The 12090-nt window shown below is 37.5% G+C and overlaps 1 protein-coding gene across 1 annotated transcript in view; it reads left to right on the top strand.

Moving 5' to 3' along the window:
* Nucleotides 1-12090, top strand: part of RYR2 (ryanodine receptor 2) — an 849571-nt gene that overhangs the window by 650078 nt on the left and 187403 nt on the right. The window contains exons 57-60 of the mRNA XM_081569302.1: nucleotides 3303-3380; nucleotides 4744-4819; nucleotides 10786-10909; nucleotides 11438-11553. Coding sequence (XP_081425428.1) covers nucleotides 3303-3380; nucleotides 4744-4819; nucleotides 10786-10909; nucleotides 11438-11553 — 394 coding nt within the window. The remainder of the gene's footprint in view (nucleotides 1-3302; nucleotides 3381-4743; nucleotides 4820-10785; nucleotides 10910-11437; nucleotides 11554-12090) is intronic.

Genomic DNA, 12090 nt, shown 5'->3' with positions numbered 1-12090 from the left:
AGAATGAGTGTATAAATGCTGATAGAATTAGAAGTAGGGAGATCTGATTTGAGGTGCTAAACTGGTGAATTTTGACTTGGTAGTCACTCACGTCAGCAGAAAAGAAGGACATTGCTGGAAATTTAAGGTGTATTCCACAGATTCTTAATAGTTACTTTTTTACCCCCAATTTTATTTTCTTGTATCTAGTTTTTATTATGCATGTAGAATATACATTATTTAAACAAATGTTAAACATAAGCTTCTAACCTAAGGGGGAGAAGAGGATGGGTGAAATTTGTTACCTCAGTTCAGTTCAATTCAGTTGCTTAGTTGTATCCGACTCTTTGTGACCCCATGGACTGCAGCACACCAGGCCTCCCTGTCCATCACTAATTCCTGGAGTTTACTCAAACTCGTGTCCATTGAGTCGGTGATGCCATCCAACCGTCTCATCCTCTGTCGTCCTTGTCCCTTCCTGCCTTCAGTCTTTCCCAGCATTAGGGTCTTTTCCAGTGAGTCAGTTCTTTGCATCAGGTGGCCAAAGTATTACAGTTTCAGCTTCAGCATCAGTCCTTCCAGTGAACACCCAGGACTGATTTCCTCTAGGATGGACTGGTTGGATCTCTTTGCTATTCAAGAGACTCTCAAAAGTCTTCTCCAACGCCACAGTTCAAAAGCATAAATTCTTCGGCGCTCAGCTTTCTTTAGAGTCCAACTCTCACATCCATACATGACTACTGGAAAAACCATAGCTTTGACTAGACAGACCTTTGTTGGCAAAGTAATGTCTCAGCTTTTTAATATTCTGTTTAGATTGGTCATAACTTTCCTTCCAAGGAGCAAGCGTCTTTTAATTTAATGGCTGCAGTCACCATCTGCAGTGATTTTGTGCCCCCAAAAATAAAGTCTGTCACTATTTCCATTGTTTCCCCATCTATTTGCCGTGAAGTGATGGGACTGGATGCCATTATCTTAGTTTTCTGAATGTTGAGTTTTAAGCCAACTTTTTCACTCTCCTCTTTAACTTTTCAGGAGGCTCTTCTTCTTCGCTTTCTGCCATAAGGGTGGTGTCATCTGCATATCTGAGGTTATTAATATTTCTCCCGGCAGTCTTGATTCCAGCTTGTGCTTTGTTGTACTAAATACAGGCTTGTACTAAAATACAGGCTAGGATAGAGGAATGATTCATTCATTCTTTCAGTAGATATTTCCTGAGAACCTTCTATGTTCCATTCACTGTCCTAAGCTTTTCTGATAGTTCCCTGAACCAAATAGACAAACACCTCTGCTCTCATGGAGTTTCCTGCTTATGGGGAAAGTAAACGATAGATTTAAGTAAATTACATAATTATATCACAATATGATCAATATTATGGAAAGAGAAACCAGCATGGAAAGGCAGATTGTGAGTGCAGAGGAGGGAGCTGAATAACCTGTGGGGATAAGTTGCAATTTTATATGGTGTTATCAGAATAGATTTCATGGAGAAGATAAATTGAATAGAGCTGAGAGAGTTATACATATCCAGGGGAAGAATGTGATAAGTCAAGCACGTGGTCTGAGGTGTGGGAGTAGCCTGACGTTTGTGAGGAAAAACAAGGCATGCAGTAAGGCTGGAGCTAGGGACTAACAACGACATGGGAGGAGAGGTCTCAGGAACCAAATCAGGCAGGACATTGGGGGCCATTTTAAGATGTTTGAGAAGTGCTTTGGAATCAGATAGAATTAATTTAAAACCTTGATTCTGCTGTTTACTATTTACATGATGGTGGTTAAAATTATTTAAATATTTTGAATCACTTTCTAATTTTAAAATGGCAAGTAGCAATATCTCCTTTTCAGAGTTATTCTAAAACTTGAATGAGATAATCTATATGCTTTACATATAACCATTCACATGGTGGTTGTTATTTGTTGTTGTTACTGTTATTGCTAAGAAGACTAGAGTTAATTAAATTCTGAGAGGGTATGTATTCCAGGTAACTTGAGATTATAGACGAAATTGGCCAGTCTTCTGATTTCTGCATATATAAACAGGAGAAACAGGTGATGAAAACTTTTAAAAGAATCTCTCTCTGAATAAAGAGATGTCTATTTGCATTCTTTAAATCAGCCTCAATAATTTAATGTAAAATTTCAGTTATATAAGCAACATGGTCTAAGAGGATATTAACTACTGAGAATTTTATTTTAGGAACAAATAAAGCTATCGACATCAGCTCTATTTTATTCATTTATTCAACAAAAGTTGGAGAGAGTCTAATACTTTTTTATTAGTTGTAAGACATATGATTGCTATACCTCAATATCTGTGAGATTGGCAATCATTTTATAATCCTAAATTTGATGAAAGATGGCCTGTGCCAGACTCTGGAAATACTAGGATGAATACGACTTAGCCCAGGCCTGCAGATTTTTACTGTGCTGTGGAAAGGCTTGTAACTCAGGGAATAACACAATAAGTATCTTGGAAGTATATTTCTGACAACAGAGTAGAGAAGGAAGCAGAGAAGGCAGAGATAGAAGGCTGAAAGAAACTCCTTAGGAAGATATTGTATACATCTCACAAAACAAAACAAAAACATTAAATATCTAAATTAGAGCAAAGACCGTGGATATGGAGGGAAGCGGGTTGTATACTAGAGATGTTTTTGTGGTAGAAGAGAGAGAATTTTGTGACTGGTCCATAATAGCAATTGAGGAGGAATATCACAGGTGGTTGCCATCGGTCTGGACTGGGCTACCAGGTTGGGTATGGCATGTGAAATGAGGTTAGTACTGGGTGGGGTGGTAGCAAGGAGCAGATAATGCTTTTGATTTTAGATTTTGTGTTAGGCAGAATTTTGGTTTCCAAAGATGATCCCCAGTCATTGTTCTCTTTGGAATGGTTGCTTTCCTGGGGTTTTGCTATTTGGTCGATAAAGACATGTATAAATACTGATCTCTGATTAGCTAGTATTTGTGTGAGGAAACATAAATTTCACTACAGCTGATAAGAATTTGTAAGAAACTCAAGAAATCAATTACCCTTTGACTTGGGTAATATTCCAAAATTGTGCAAATCCTGAGCATTAACTTTTTGGATTGGCAGACCGTAAGATATTGGCATGTATTATTCAACCAGAAATAATTGTCAGACACCCAAATATAATTTAATCTGCTAGATAACATTTGCAAAATCAGCTTGTTTAGCTACTAGCTCATTTTATCTGAGGAGATGGCACATTTGAGAGTTTGCTTGCCTTATATTTTCAAAGTACCTCTTGAGTCTCTCTCCACTGGGTTTTCTCATGAGATGTTATTTTTTGTAAATTATCTAGGTTTCTGTAGATGCCGCCCATGGTTACAGCCCACGAGCCATTGACATGAGCAATGTTACACTATCCAGAGATCTGCATGTAAGTACTTTTAAAAATACTCTGCAAATTTCATTTTTAAAAAGTATACGTGCATTTCCTGCATGTATTTTACAGCATGAATTATTGAATGTACTGATCATAGAGAAGGTCCATGGAATTTATTGATTATGTATCCTAAGCTTTTAATGCTGTAAAAGTTGATAGAACTTTTTCAGGGTGTTTCCTCCAAACAATATATTGTCTTTAAAGATCATATCTATTTTTTAAAACACTAATATAATTAAATAATTATATAATTATATAGAAGAAGAAGAAACTAAATCAGTAATTTATAATGCTCTACTCAAAGATCACTTTAATTACTCATGAAAGAATATGTGTTATAAGTCGGGGGTCTCCATCCTGTGGGATCTAATGCCTGATGATCTGAGGTGGAGCTGATGTAATAATAATAGAAATAAAGTGCACAGTAAATGTATTGAGCTTAAATCATCCTGAACCCCCTGCAGTCTATAGAAATATTTATTCCATGAAACCAGTCCCTGGTGCCAAAAAGCTTGGAGACTGCTGTTATAAGTTGTTTATTTAACCAAACTGACAACATGTTGCTTGCTCCTGCGATAGTTCTCTTTTGTCAATAAGGAGCCTACTGTGAAATGCCTGATTTGAGTGAAAAGATAAAATTTGTTACCATGGGACATAAGTTGACAGGTCAATATAATGATCACATAATGATATTGGCATTGTTAGTATCATTCCAAGAAGAGTAAGTATACAAAGATAAAAATCTAAAGATTATTAAATCTTGGGCTTGCCTTTTGTCATTTTCTGGTATGAATGTGTTAAAATGACATAGTAAACTTGTCTTAAGTGAAAGGAATCTTAGAGGTAATCTTATCAAAGTCCAAATGCCACAGAAAAAGTTAATGAGGCTCCAAGGTCTGTCACCTAGATTGGGACACATATTTATTCAATCTGTTCATTGGATGTTCCCTGCATTCAGTGTTTATTCAGTAAAGTTTAATCATCTTGTAAAGCTTCAGAAATTGAAATAAGAACTTGTAAACAGGCATATTTTTAAAGTCCATAGCTAGTCTGAAGTTTCATTATTAAATTAATAAAACATGTGTCCTTAAACATTTCAAAGAACAATGACCTTTCCCATCGAATCATCTCTGGCTGTTTACTACTTTATAATTTCACAGATCATTAGAAGCCTTTGAAATTTCAGATTATAAATAAGAAATTCTAAATAATTTTCTTGTAGATGTATTTTAGCACTAACACACTACAATTTATTCATTTAAAGCATGTTAAATATTACACATTGGAAACCAAAATTGTCTTTTTCTAGTATCCTTTTAAAGTATAACTTAGTTGCAAAATATTTTGTTTGCTTAAGGCTATGGCAGAAATGATGGCTGAAAACTACCATAATATATGGGCAAAGAAAAAGAAACTGGAACTGGAGGCCAAAGGTAATATTTTAAAAAATCCTTATTAAAAAGTGACCAGAGGTTGAGTCCATGAACGGACAATCAGGATAAAGTAGTCTTTTTGGCACAAGAGCTCATTATACCTTTAGTTTATTAGAATAGTTCAAATATGGTTATAATAGTTTCAAGGTAGAAATGCTATTTCCTGATTTCCTTATTGCTAATATATAGTATATAGTTCCTATATATAGTATATAGTCTTAGAATTTTGATTGCCCATCAAATGGTCTCTCTTGCCCATTTTAGCCCATAGATATCTATATTTCTCATCCTTTAAATTAGTTAGACCTCCTTCAATGACTTCCACCCCCATCCTAAATATTTCTCTTATTTCATTGTATCTCCTATCCTCAGCCTCGCTGTTTTCTTCAGTCCAGTTGTGTACTGTCTCTCACATGCTTTTTCTTGTCCTTTCCTGCTGTTTTTGTTGAATACTAATATGACCTAATATTCCCTTAGTCATTTCTCAAATCTTTTCTTAATTTATTAAGAAAATTATATTTCTGAAAATAAATATGTAATATTTGCATAAACATTTTGTTCATTTACATGCATCTTGTACTGATCATCTCTTTCATTGTTATTTATTCAGCATTAGATTATACACATATTGTTTACATTTGTGTGTGTTCTCTTTATCTTCTATATGGGTTTCTTTTCCTCAATGAAAATATAATTCAAGCTCAGGGCTGTAACTTTTATGATTTTTCTCATCCTTATTGTATAGCTCTGGACACCAGGAAGCTCTATTTCTTACCTATTGATATAGGTAAAAGTATGGAGGAAGGTCATTTCGAAGGGTGAGAATCTTTCATAATGAAAGGAATAGGTTTCATTGGAGGATAGTACCAGGCACTAGTTCTGGGAAACAGAATCACACAAATTAGAATTGGTCATAGGAATGAACAGAGAGAATTCCATATACCAAAATTGCCTCTTCCAGAATTTGGCTTAGGGCTAGCCCTATTTTTCTAGAAACATCCTATAAATGTTTGTAAAATGAATGATCAGCTCTTTGGTTGACTGATAGATGTATGAATAAATAGAAGGATGGATGGAGAGCAGAGTCACAGGGTCACAGTATTTTCACTTAGTAAAGTTCTTGAAGGGGCATTGTCCACATAACTAGTTAACAAACTTACTATTTGTTCCATGAGCAAATTACATGACAAATTTAGTTATTCTTTTCTAAGAAAAGAATTTCAATCACAAAGTGTTTCAATCACTATGGTTTGGTTATGACTAAAAGTAATTAATTAGACCATATGTAAACTAGATAGCTGGGCTTTCCTTGTGGCTCAGCTGGTAAAGAATCTGCCCTCAATGTGGGAGACCTGGGTTCAATCCTTGAGTTGGGAAGATCCCCTGGAGAAAGGAAAGGCTACCCACTCCAGTATTCTGTCCTGGAGAATTCCATGGACTGTATAGTCCGTGAGGTCACAAAGAGTCGGACATGACTGAGCGACTTTCACTTCACTTCACTTCAAAATAGATAGCTAGTGAGAAGCTGCTGTATACTGCTGGGAGCTCAGCTTGGGATTCTGTGGTTATCTAGAGTGGTGGGATGGGAGGGTAGGAGGCAGGTTCAAGAGGGAGGGTATATGTGTACACACACACACACACACACACACGCACAGATTATTCACTTCATTATACAGCAGAAACGAACATAACATTGTAAAGCAACTATACGCCAATTAAAAAAAAAAGTAATAAGCAGCTATCTTAGTACTCCCTTATAAGTAAGTGCGCTACGAAGTCATCATTATCCTTTAATTTCTGAGCCAGCCATTAAGTGCCTTACCGTCAGTGTTTTTTTTGAAGCACATCACTTATAAATGAGGCATCTGTACCTTGCATCCAGCTTGTCTTGATTCAAATTCATACTGTGTGGAAAGACGAACATAGTTACAGGGAAGGCTAAAAGACGAGGCGGCAAAATTAGTATTCTTACTCCTTTAAAAGGAGACAGTGAGTTGTTTGCGGCAGTAAAACAGCAGACTAGCAGGACAGGTATTGAAATACAGAGCACTGGATCTTGGCTTTTAAGTATTGAGGCTGATGGAAGGGAGAAATGAGTCTTGGAACCAGTGAGGCTTGAGACTGTGGACAGTTTTGGGACAGAAACTCCAGGTGTCTTTTCTCCACTTTGTCTCTCTCCTGGAGAAAGCCAACTCATGTCTTGACAACTCTGCTTCTGTTTTCAAGAAGATCTGGGTGGAAGTGTACAAGGGGCCTGTCACCTACTGCATGTAGCTCTTGGGGAGGGTGGGGAGGTGGTGGTGGTGTGTGTGTGTGTGTGTGTGTGTGTCTGTTGGAGACAGAGATAATAAGCAAACAACTTAAAATACCCCTTTAGTCCTTCAGTTCAGTTCAGTTCAGTTCAGTCGCTCAGTCGTGTCCGACTCTTTGCGACCCTATGAATCGCAGCACGCCAGGCCTCTCTGTCCATCACCAACTCCCGGAGTCTACCCAAACCCATGTCCATTGAGTCAATGATGCCATCCAACCATCTCATCCTCTGTCGTCCCCTTCTCCTCCTGCCCCCAATCCTACCCAGCATTAGGGTCTTTTCCAATGAGTCAACTCTTCGCATGAGGTGGCCAAAGTATTGGAGTTTCAGCTTCAACATCAGTCCTTCCAGTGAACATCCAGGATTGATCTCCTTTAGGATGGATTGATTGGATCTCCTTGCAGTTCAAGGGACTCTCAAGAGTCTTCTCCAACACCACAGTTCAAAAGCATCAGACACCTGGGCAATTAAGAAAATCAGTGTTGAAGCTGCCCACTTTTGTTTCAGCCCCATCCAGGGCTCTTTTTATCATCCCTACATCTATGTACAGAAGACAAATCCACTTTAGAGAAATCTGGAGAAAATTTCCTCTTCTGCTTTCCCAGGTTGTCTGTTCCTTAGTGCCTTCCCAACCTGCTTCAAGAATCTAGCAGAGTTTGGGGAAATCAGGCAGTTTGAAAAGTATATCATGAATAGAATAAAGGAGTGAAAGTCCAAGAAATTTTATCTATGCTCCCCAATTAGTGAAAATGAAAACAGCTAGCATTCCTTTTTATTCTTTGTTTCCTACTACCGCATATTTTGGGCTCTGATGATCTGTCATGAAGCCAAGAAAAGCAGAGGTATCAAGCAGTTTTGACCCTTTAGCATAAGTGAATGCGCTCGGCCGATGCTATATGTTTCAGGCAGAGTCCTAGAAATTACTAAACATTATTCACCTCTCAAGTGTAGCTAGTTTTTTTACTTCCCTTCCATACAATATCTTTTATAAATGGACCTGATCAAGGTAGTCCACTGCCTTTAGCTAAGTGGCACAGCAAAGGACATAATTTCAAGTCTGCTGGCTGACTTTAAAGTATCTGCCCTATCTAGGGCCCAAGATTCTTTGTGTCCTTGGTGGTGGTTTAGTTGCTAAATTGTGTCAGACTCTTGCGACCCCATGGACTGTAGCCCACCAGGCTGCTCTTTCCATGGGATTCTCCAGGCAAGAATACTGGAGTGGGTTACCATTTCCCTCTCCAGAGGATCTTTCCAACCCAGGGATTGAACCCCAGTCTCCTGCATTGCAGGTGGATTCTTTACCAGCTGAACTGCAAGGGAAGCCCTTTATGTCCTTAGGATTTTTAAAATTTAAGCTTTTTTCTTTCTACCTGTCTCTGTCTCTCTCTTTCTCTCTCACCTTCCCCCCACCTCCCTTGCCTCTCTACCTTTCCCAAAATAATCTGTTACTGTCTGATCCTTAAATCACTGGGGATTACAAATTAAGTTGTCAGTTTCCCTAGGAATAAAGAACTGCATGCAAAAAGGTCATAACTACAGGGTGATTAAATTAAATATTTGCTTTATAAATTTTTTCATAAAATATGCTAGAAGTCAGATTTGTTCTCAGCGGGCTTAGTAGCTTAGTAATTTATTCCATATCCTTCTTGCTGGTCACAAAATGTTTATTAGTATTATCATATGACAGTTGTAGTCTATTGACAGTTATAATTGTATCAGACTGTAAAATAACTGACAGCTTCTTAATATGCTTCATGTCAGTGTAGTAGCTGCTGACTGCCCCTTGCATTTGCAATCACATAGTGTCACCTAATGGCCAGAAGGTTCATTGCGTGATTATATTTCTGTAGATGACACTCTCAGTCCAAGCAAGCTCTAGGAGTGGGTGGCATATTTTCCTTTGTCCTTTTGTTTGCTTATTTCTTTTTTGAGGGCCAATTCAACATTTATGATTGTTCTGGAACTCCTGACTTAACCCCATTGGACACATTTCATAGGCTTTATGTTTCATTGTAATTTAAACAAAATAGTCATTTCAGTTATTTTTATTCTGGAGTTTCCTTAGCAGTTATATTTCAAGGAATTTCAGCATCCCACATAAAATATATTCCTTTATGTGTTTTGTAAACTTTTAATCTGGGATATACCAAGCTATTCTTTTTGCTGCTGCTTTAATAGTGCTCCTTGTACCAGATCTTTACATCTGGATATGATCTTTTGAGATTTTTATAATTTTTGCAAACATTTTTACAAAATTTATAATTTTATAAATGGTTTTCTCTTGGTCAGGTTTTTAAAATTTAAATGCTTCCCAGGATTTTTAAATCTAAAAGAATGCTTTTAGTATTTCTTTTCAGAAGAGGTATGCTAGAAACTTAGATTCTTGCCAGAATTCCAAGTCAATCAATTACATATGTTACTTTTATTAGATAATTGAAAGTGAAAGGTGACGTCACTCAGTCATGTCCGATTCTTTGCGACCCCATGGACTCTAGCCTGCCAGGCTCCTCCGTCTATGGGATTCTCCAGGCAAGAATACTGGAGTGAGTTGCCATTTCTTTCTCCAGGAGATCTTCCTGACCCAGGGGTTGAACCCACGTCTCCTGCATTGTAGGCAGACATCTTACAGTCTGAGCCACCAGGGAAGTCCCGTTAGATAATTAAGAGCAATCAGCTTATACCTTAAAAATCTGAGTTTTGTGTATTTAGAAATATATGACTGCAAAGTAGGCTCCCTGTAGCTCAGTGGCGGACTCTACCTGCAATGCAGAAGACCCAGGTTTGATCACTGGACCAGGAAAGTCCCCTGAAGAAGGAAATGGCAACCCACTCCAGTATTCTTGCCTGGAGAATTCCATGGACAGTGGAGCCTGGAGGGCTGCAGTCCATGGGGCACAAAAGAGTCAGACTTAGTGACTAAATGACAACAACAAAGACAATAAAGTACTTTCTGATCTGGGAGGCATAGTGAAAATTCCGTATTTATGACAATTTTTTCTCTTTTCTCTGTGTGTTAGAAAATGAAGCATTTTGTTTGAAACCTGCCTTGTAATTTTACTGAATCCAGCTGTGCAAATTTTAGTGCATAGTACACTCTACATTCAAAGTTCATTTGAGTGGGGAGGAAAACATGGCCTATTTTTCTTGTGTGATTGTAGATGTCTTTGGCACTTGATACTACAATTGTCTTTATGTTCATATTTTAGTTGCATCTTACAAGGCATATGCATAGTCTTTTTTGAACAGGTTTCCTAAATTAATTGGAGCATTAAAGGCACTAGAGAAAAAAGAGTCTTGGATGAGTCCTATATATCCTATGTATAATTAGAGGATACCAGGAATTCTGTAGTGAAAGTGAAAATTCTATTGTGTAAGTAGTGAAAGTGTTAGTCGCTCAGTTGTGTCTGACTCTTTGCAACCCCATGGACTGTAGCCTGCCAGGCTCCTCTTGTCCTTCTTCAGGCAAGAGAACTGGAGTGGGTAGCCATTCCCTTCTCTAGGGGATTCTTCCCAACCCAGGGATTGAACCCGGGTCTCCTGCATTGCAGGCAGATTCTTTACATCTCAGCTGTTAGGGAAGCCCAAATGCAGCCATATCTCATTTCAGATTATTTTCTAAATACTATGCTGTATTCTCATCTTGACATCCTCTTAGGAGGTGGAAATCATCCCCTACTGGTACCTTATGATACACTGACGGCCAAAGAGAAAGCCAAGGATAGGGAAAAAGCACAGGACATCCTCAAGTTCCTGCAGATCAATGGCTATGCTGTATCCAGGTAAAAGCACACCTACTCCAGTTACACATTCTTGATATAAGACTGAATATTCAAATAGCCCTGTCATATTTAATTCTGAAAATGAGATCCGTGGCCTCTTTAAATGTCAGAGCTACTATTTAATGTGTTCAGAATATACATGTTGGAAACATTGATGCCCTTAGCTGCCATATAATTGAGTTCCCTACACTTTTTATGTTAAGTCCCCATTCATCATTTAGGCAAAATCTCTAGGCAGAAATGACACTCTGTATTTCTAAATGCAAGATCTTATTGTGTAGTAATATTTATTAAGCACAGCTTCTTATCAGATGCAACGTATTTTTTATAATTTATTTTTAGCTATAAAATATTAGCTAACCTTGCAAATGTATCTATATCTGTGTATAAATATATATATTGCTGTATGTAAAATGTTAAGATACCTCTCTGTATGTAGATATTTAACAAAATATATTTTGTTTTTACCTTGCCTTCTAATAGTCTTTGTTAGATGTTGGTTTCCATTTTTTGTTTTTGCCATTCTAGAGGGTTCAAAGACCTAGAACTGGACACACCTTCTATTGAGAAACGATTTGCCTATAGTTTCCTTCAGCAACTCATTCGCTATGTGGACGAAGCCCATCAGTATATCCTGGAGTTTGGTAGGTACCATGGTCCTATTACTAACAGCCCAGTTTTTGTTATGCTTGTTATTTACAACATCAGGGTATAGAACAGCATAGACCACTGGGATGCTTATGGTCTGTTCCCTGATGGTGTAAACTTTTTTATATCCATCCTAGTACTAACTTGAGTCTAAAAGTCAACAGGAAAACTCATTTTTAAGGATGGGTAAATTTTGAGAACTTTAAAAAATTCTAACATGCAATTCTTTTCTCCTTAAAATGTATATTGGCATTGACTTTTCATTTTAAAAGGTACATTGGATGGACATCAAATTTTAAGGTACAGTTAAATCTTCCCTTATGAAATTAATTGCTCTGCTCTTTTTAGAAAAGGGAACTAAAACTCTATGGATTCTCCCAATTTCTAGACAATGGAAAGCCCTCAAGTTTAGCCTTTGCAGGAACATACATTTATACTAGAGTATCAGCAACGCGAAATACTTCATTATCCTCTTAGGGTGAAAGGAAAGACCTCTTCCTCATCTGGCTCAGTGACATTTAAGTACAAAAAGA

This window comes from Giraffa tippelskirchi, chromosome 2 (assembly GCF_054371585.1).
Source record: "Giraffa tippelskirchi isolate mGirTip1 chromosome 2, T2T-mGirTip1v1.2.pri, whole genome shotgun sequence".
In the NCBI taxonomy this organism is placed as follows: Eukaryota; Metazoa; Chordata; class Mammalia; order Artiodactyla; family Giraffidae; genus Giraffa; species Giraffa tippelskirchi.
The sequence above is the reverse complement of the archived record's forward strand: the minus strand, read 5'-3'. Positions and strand labels throughout refer to the sequence as shown.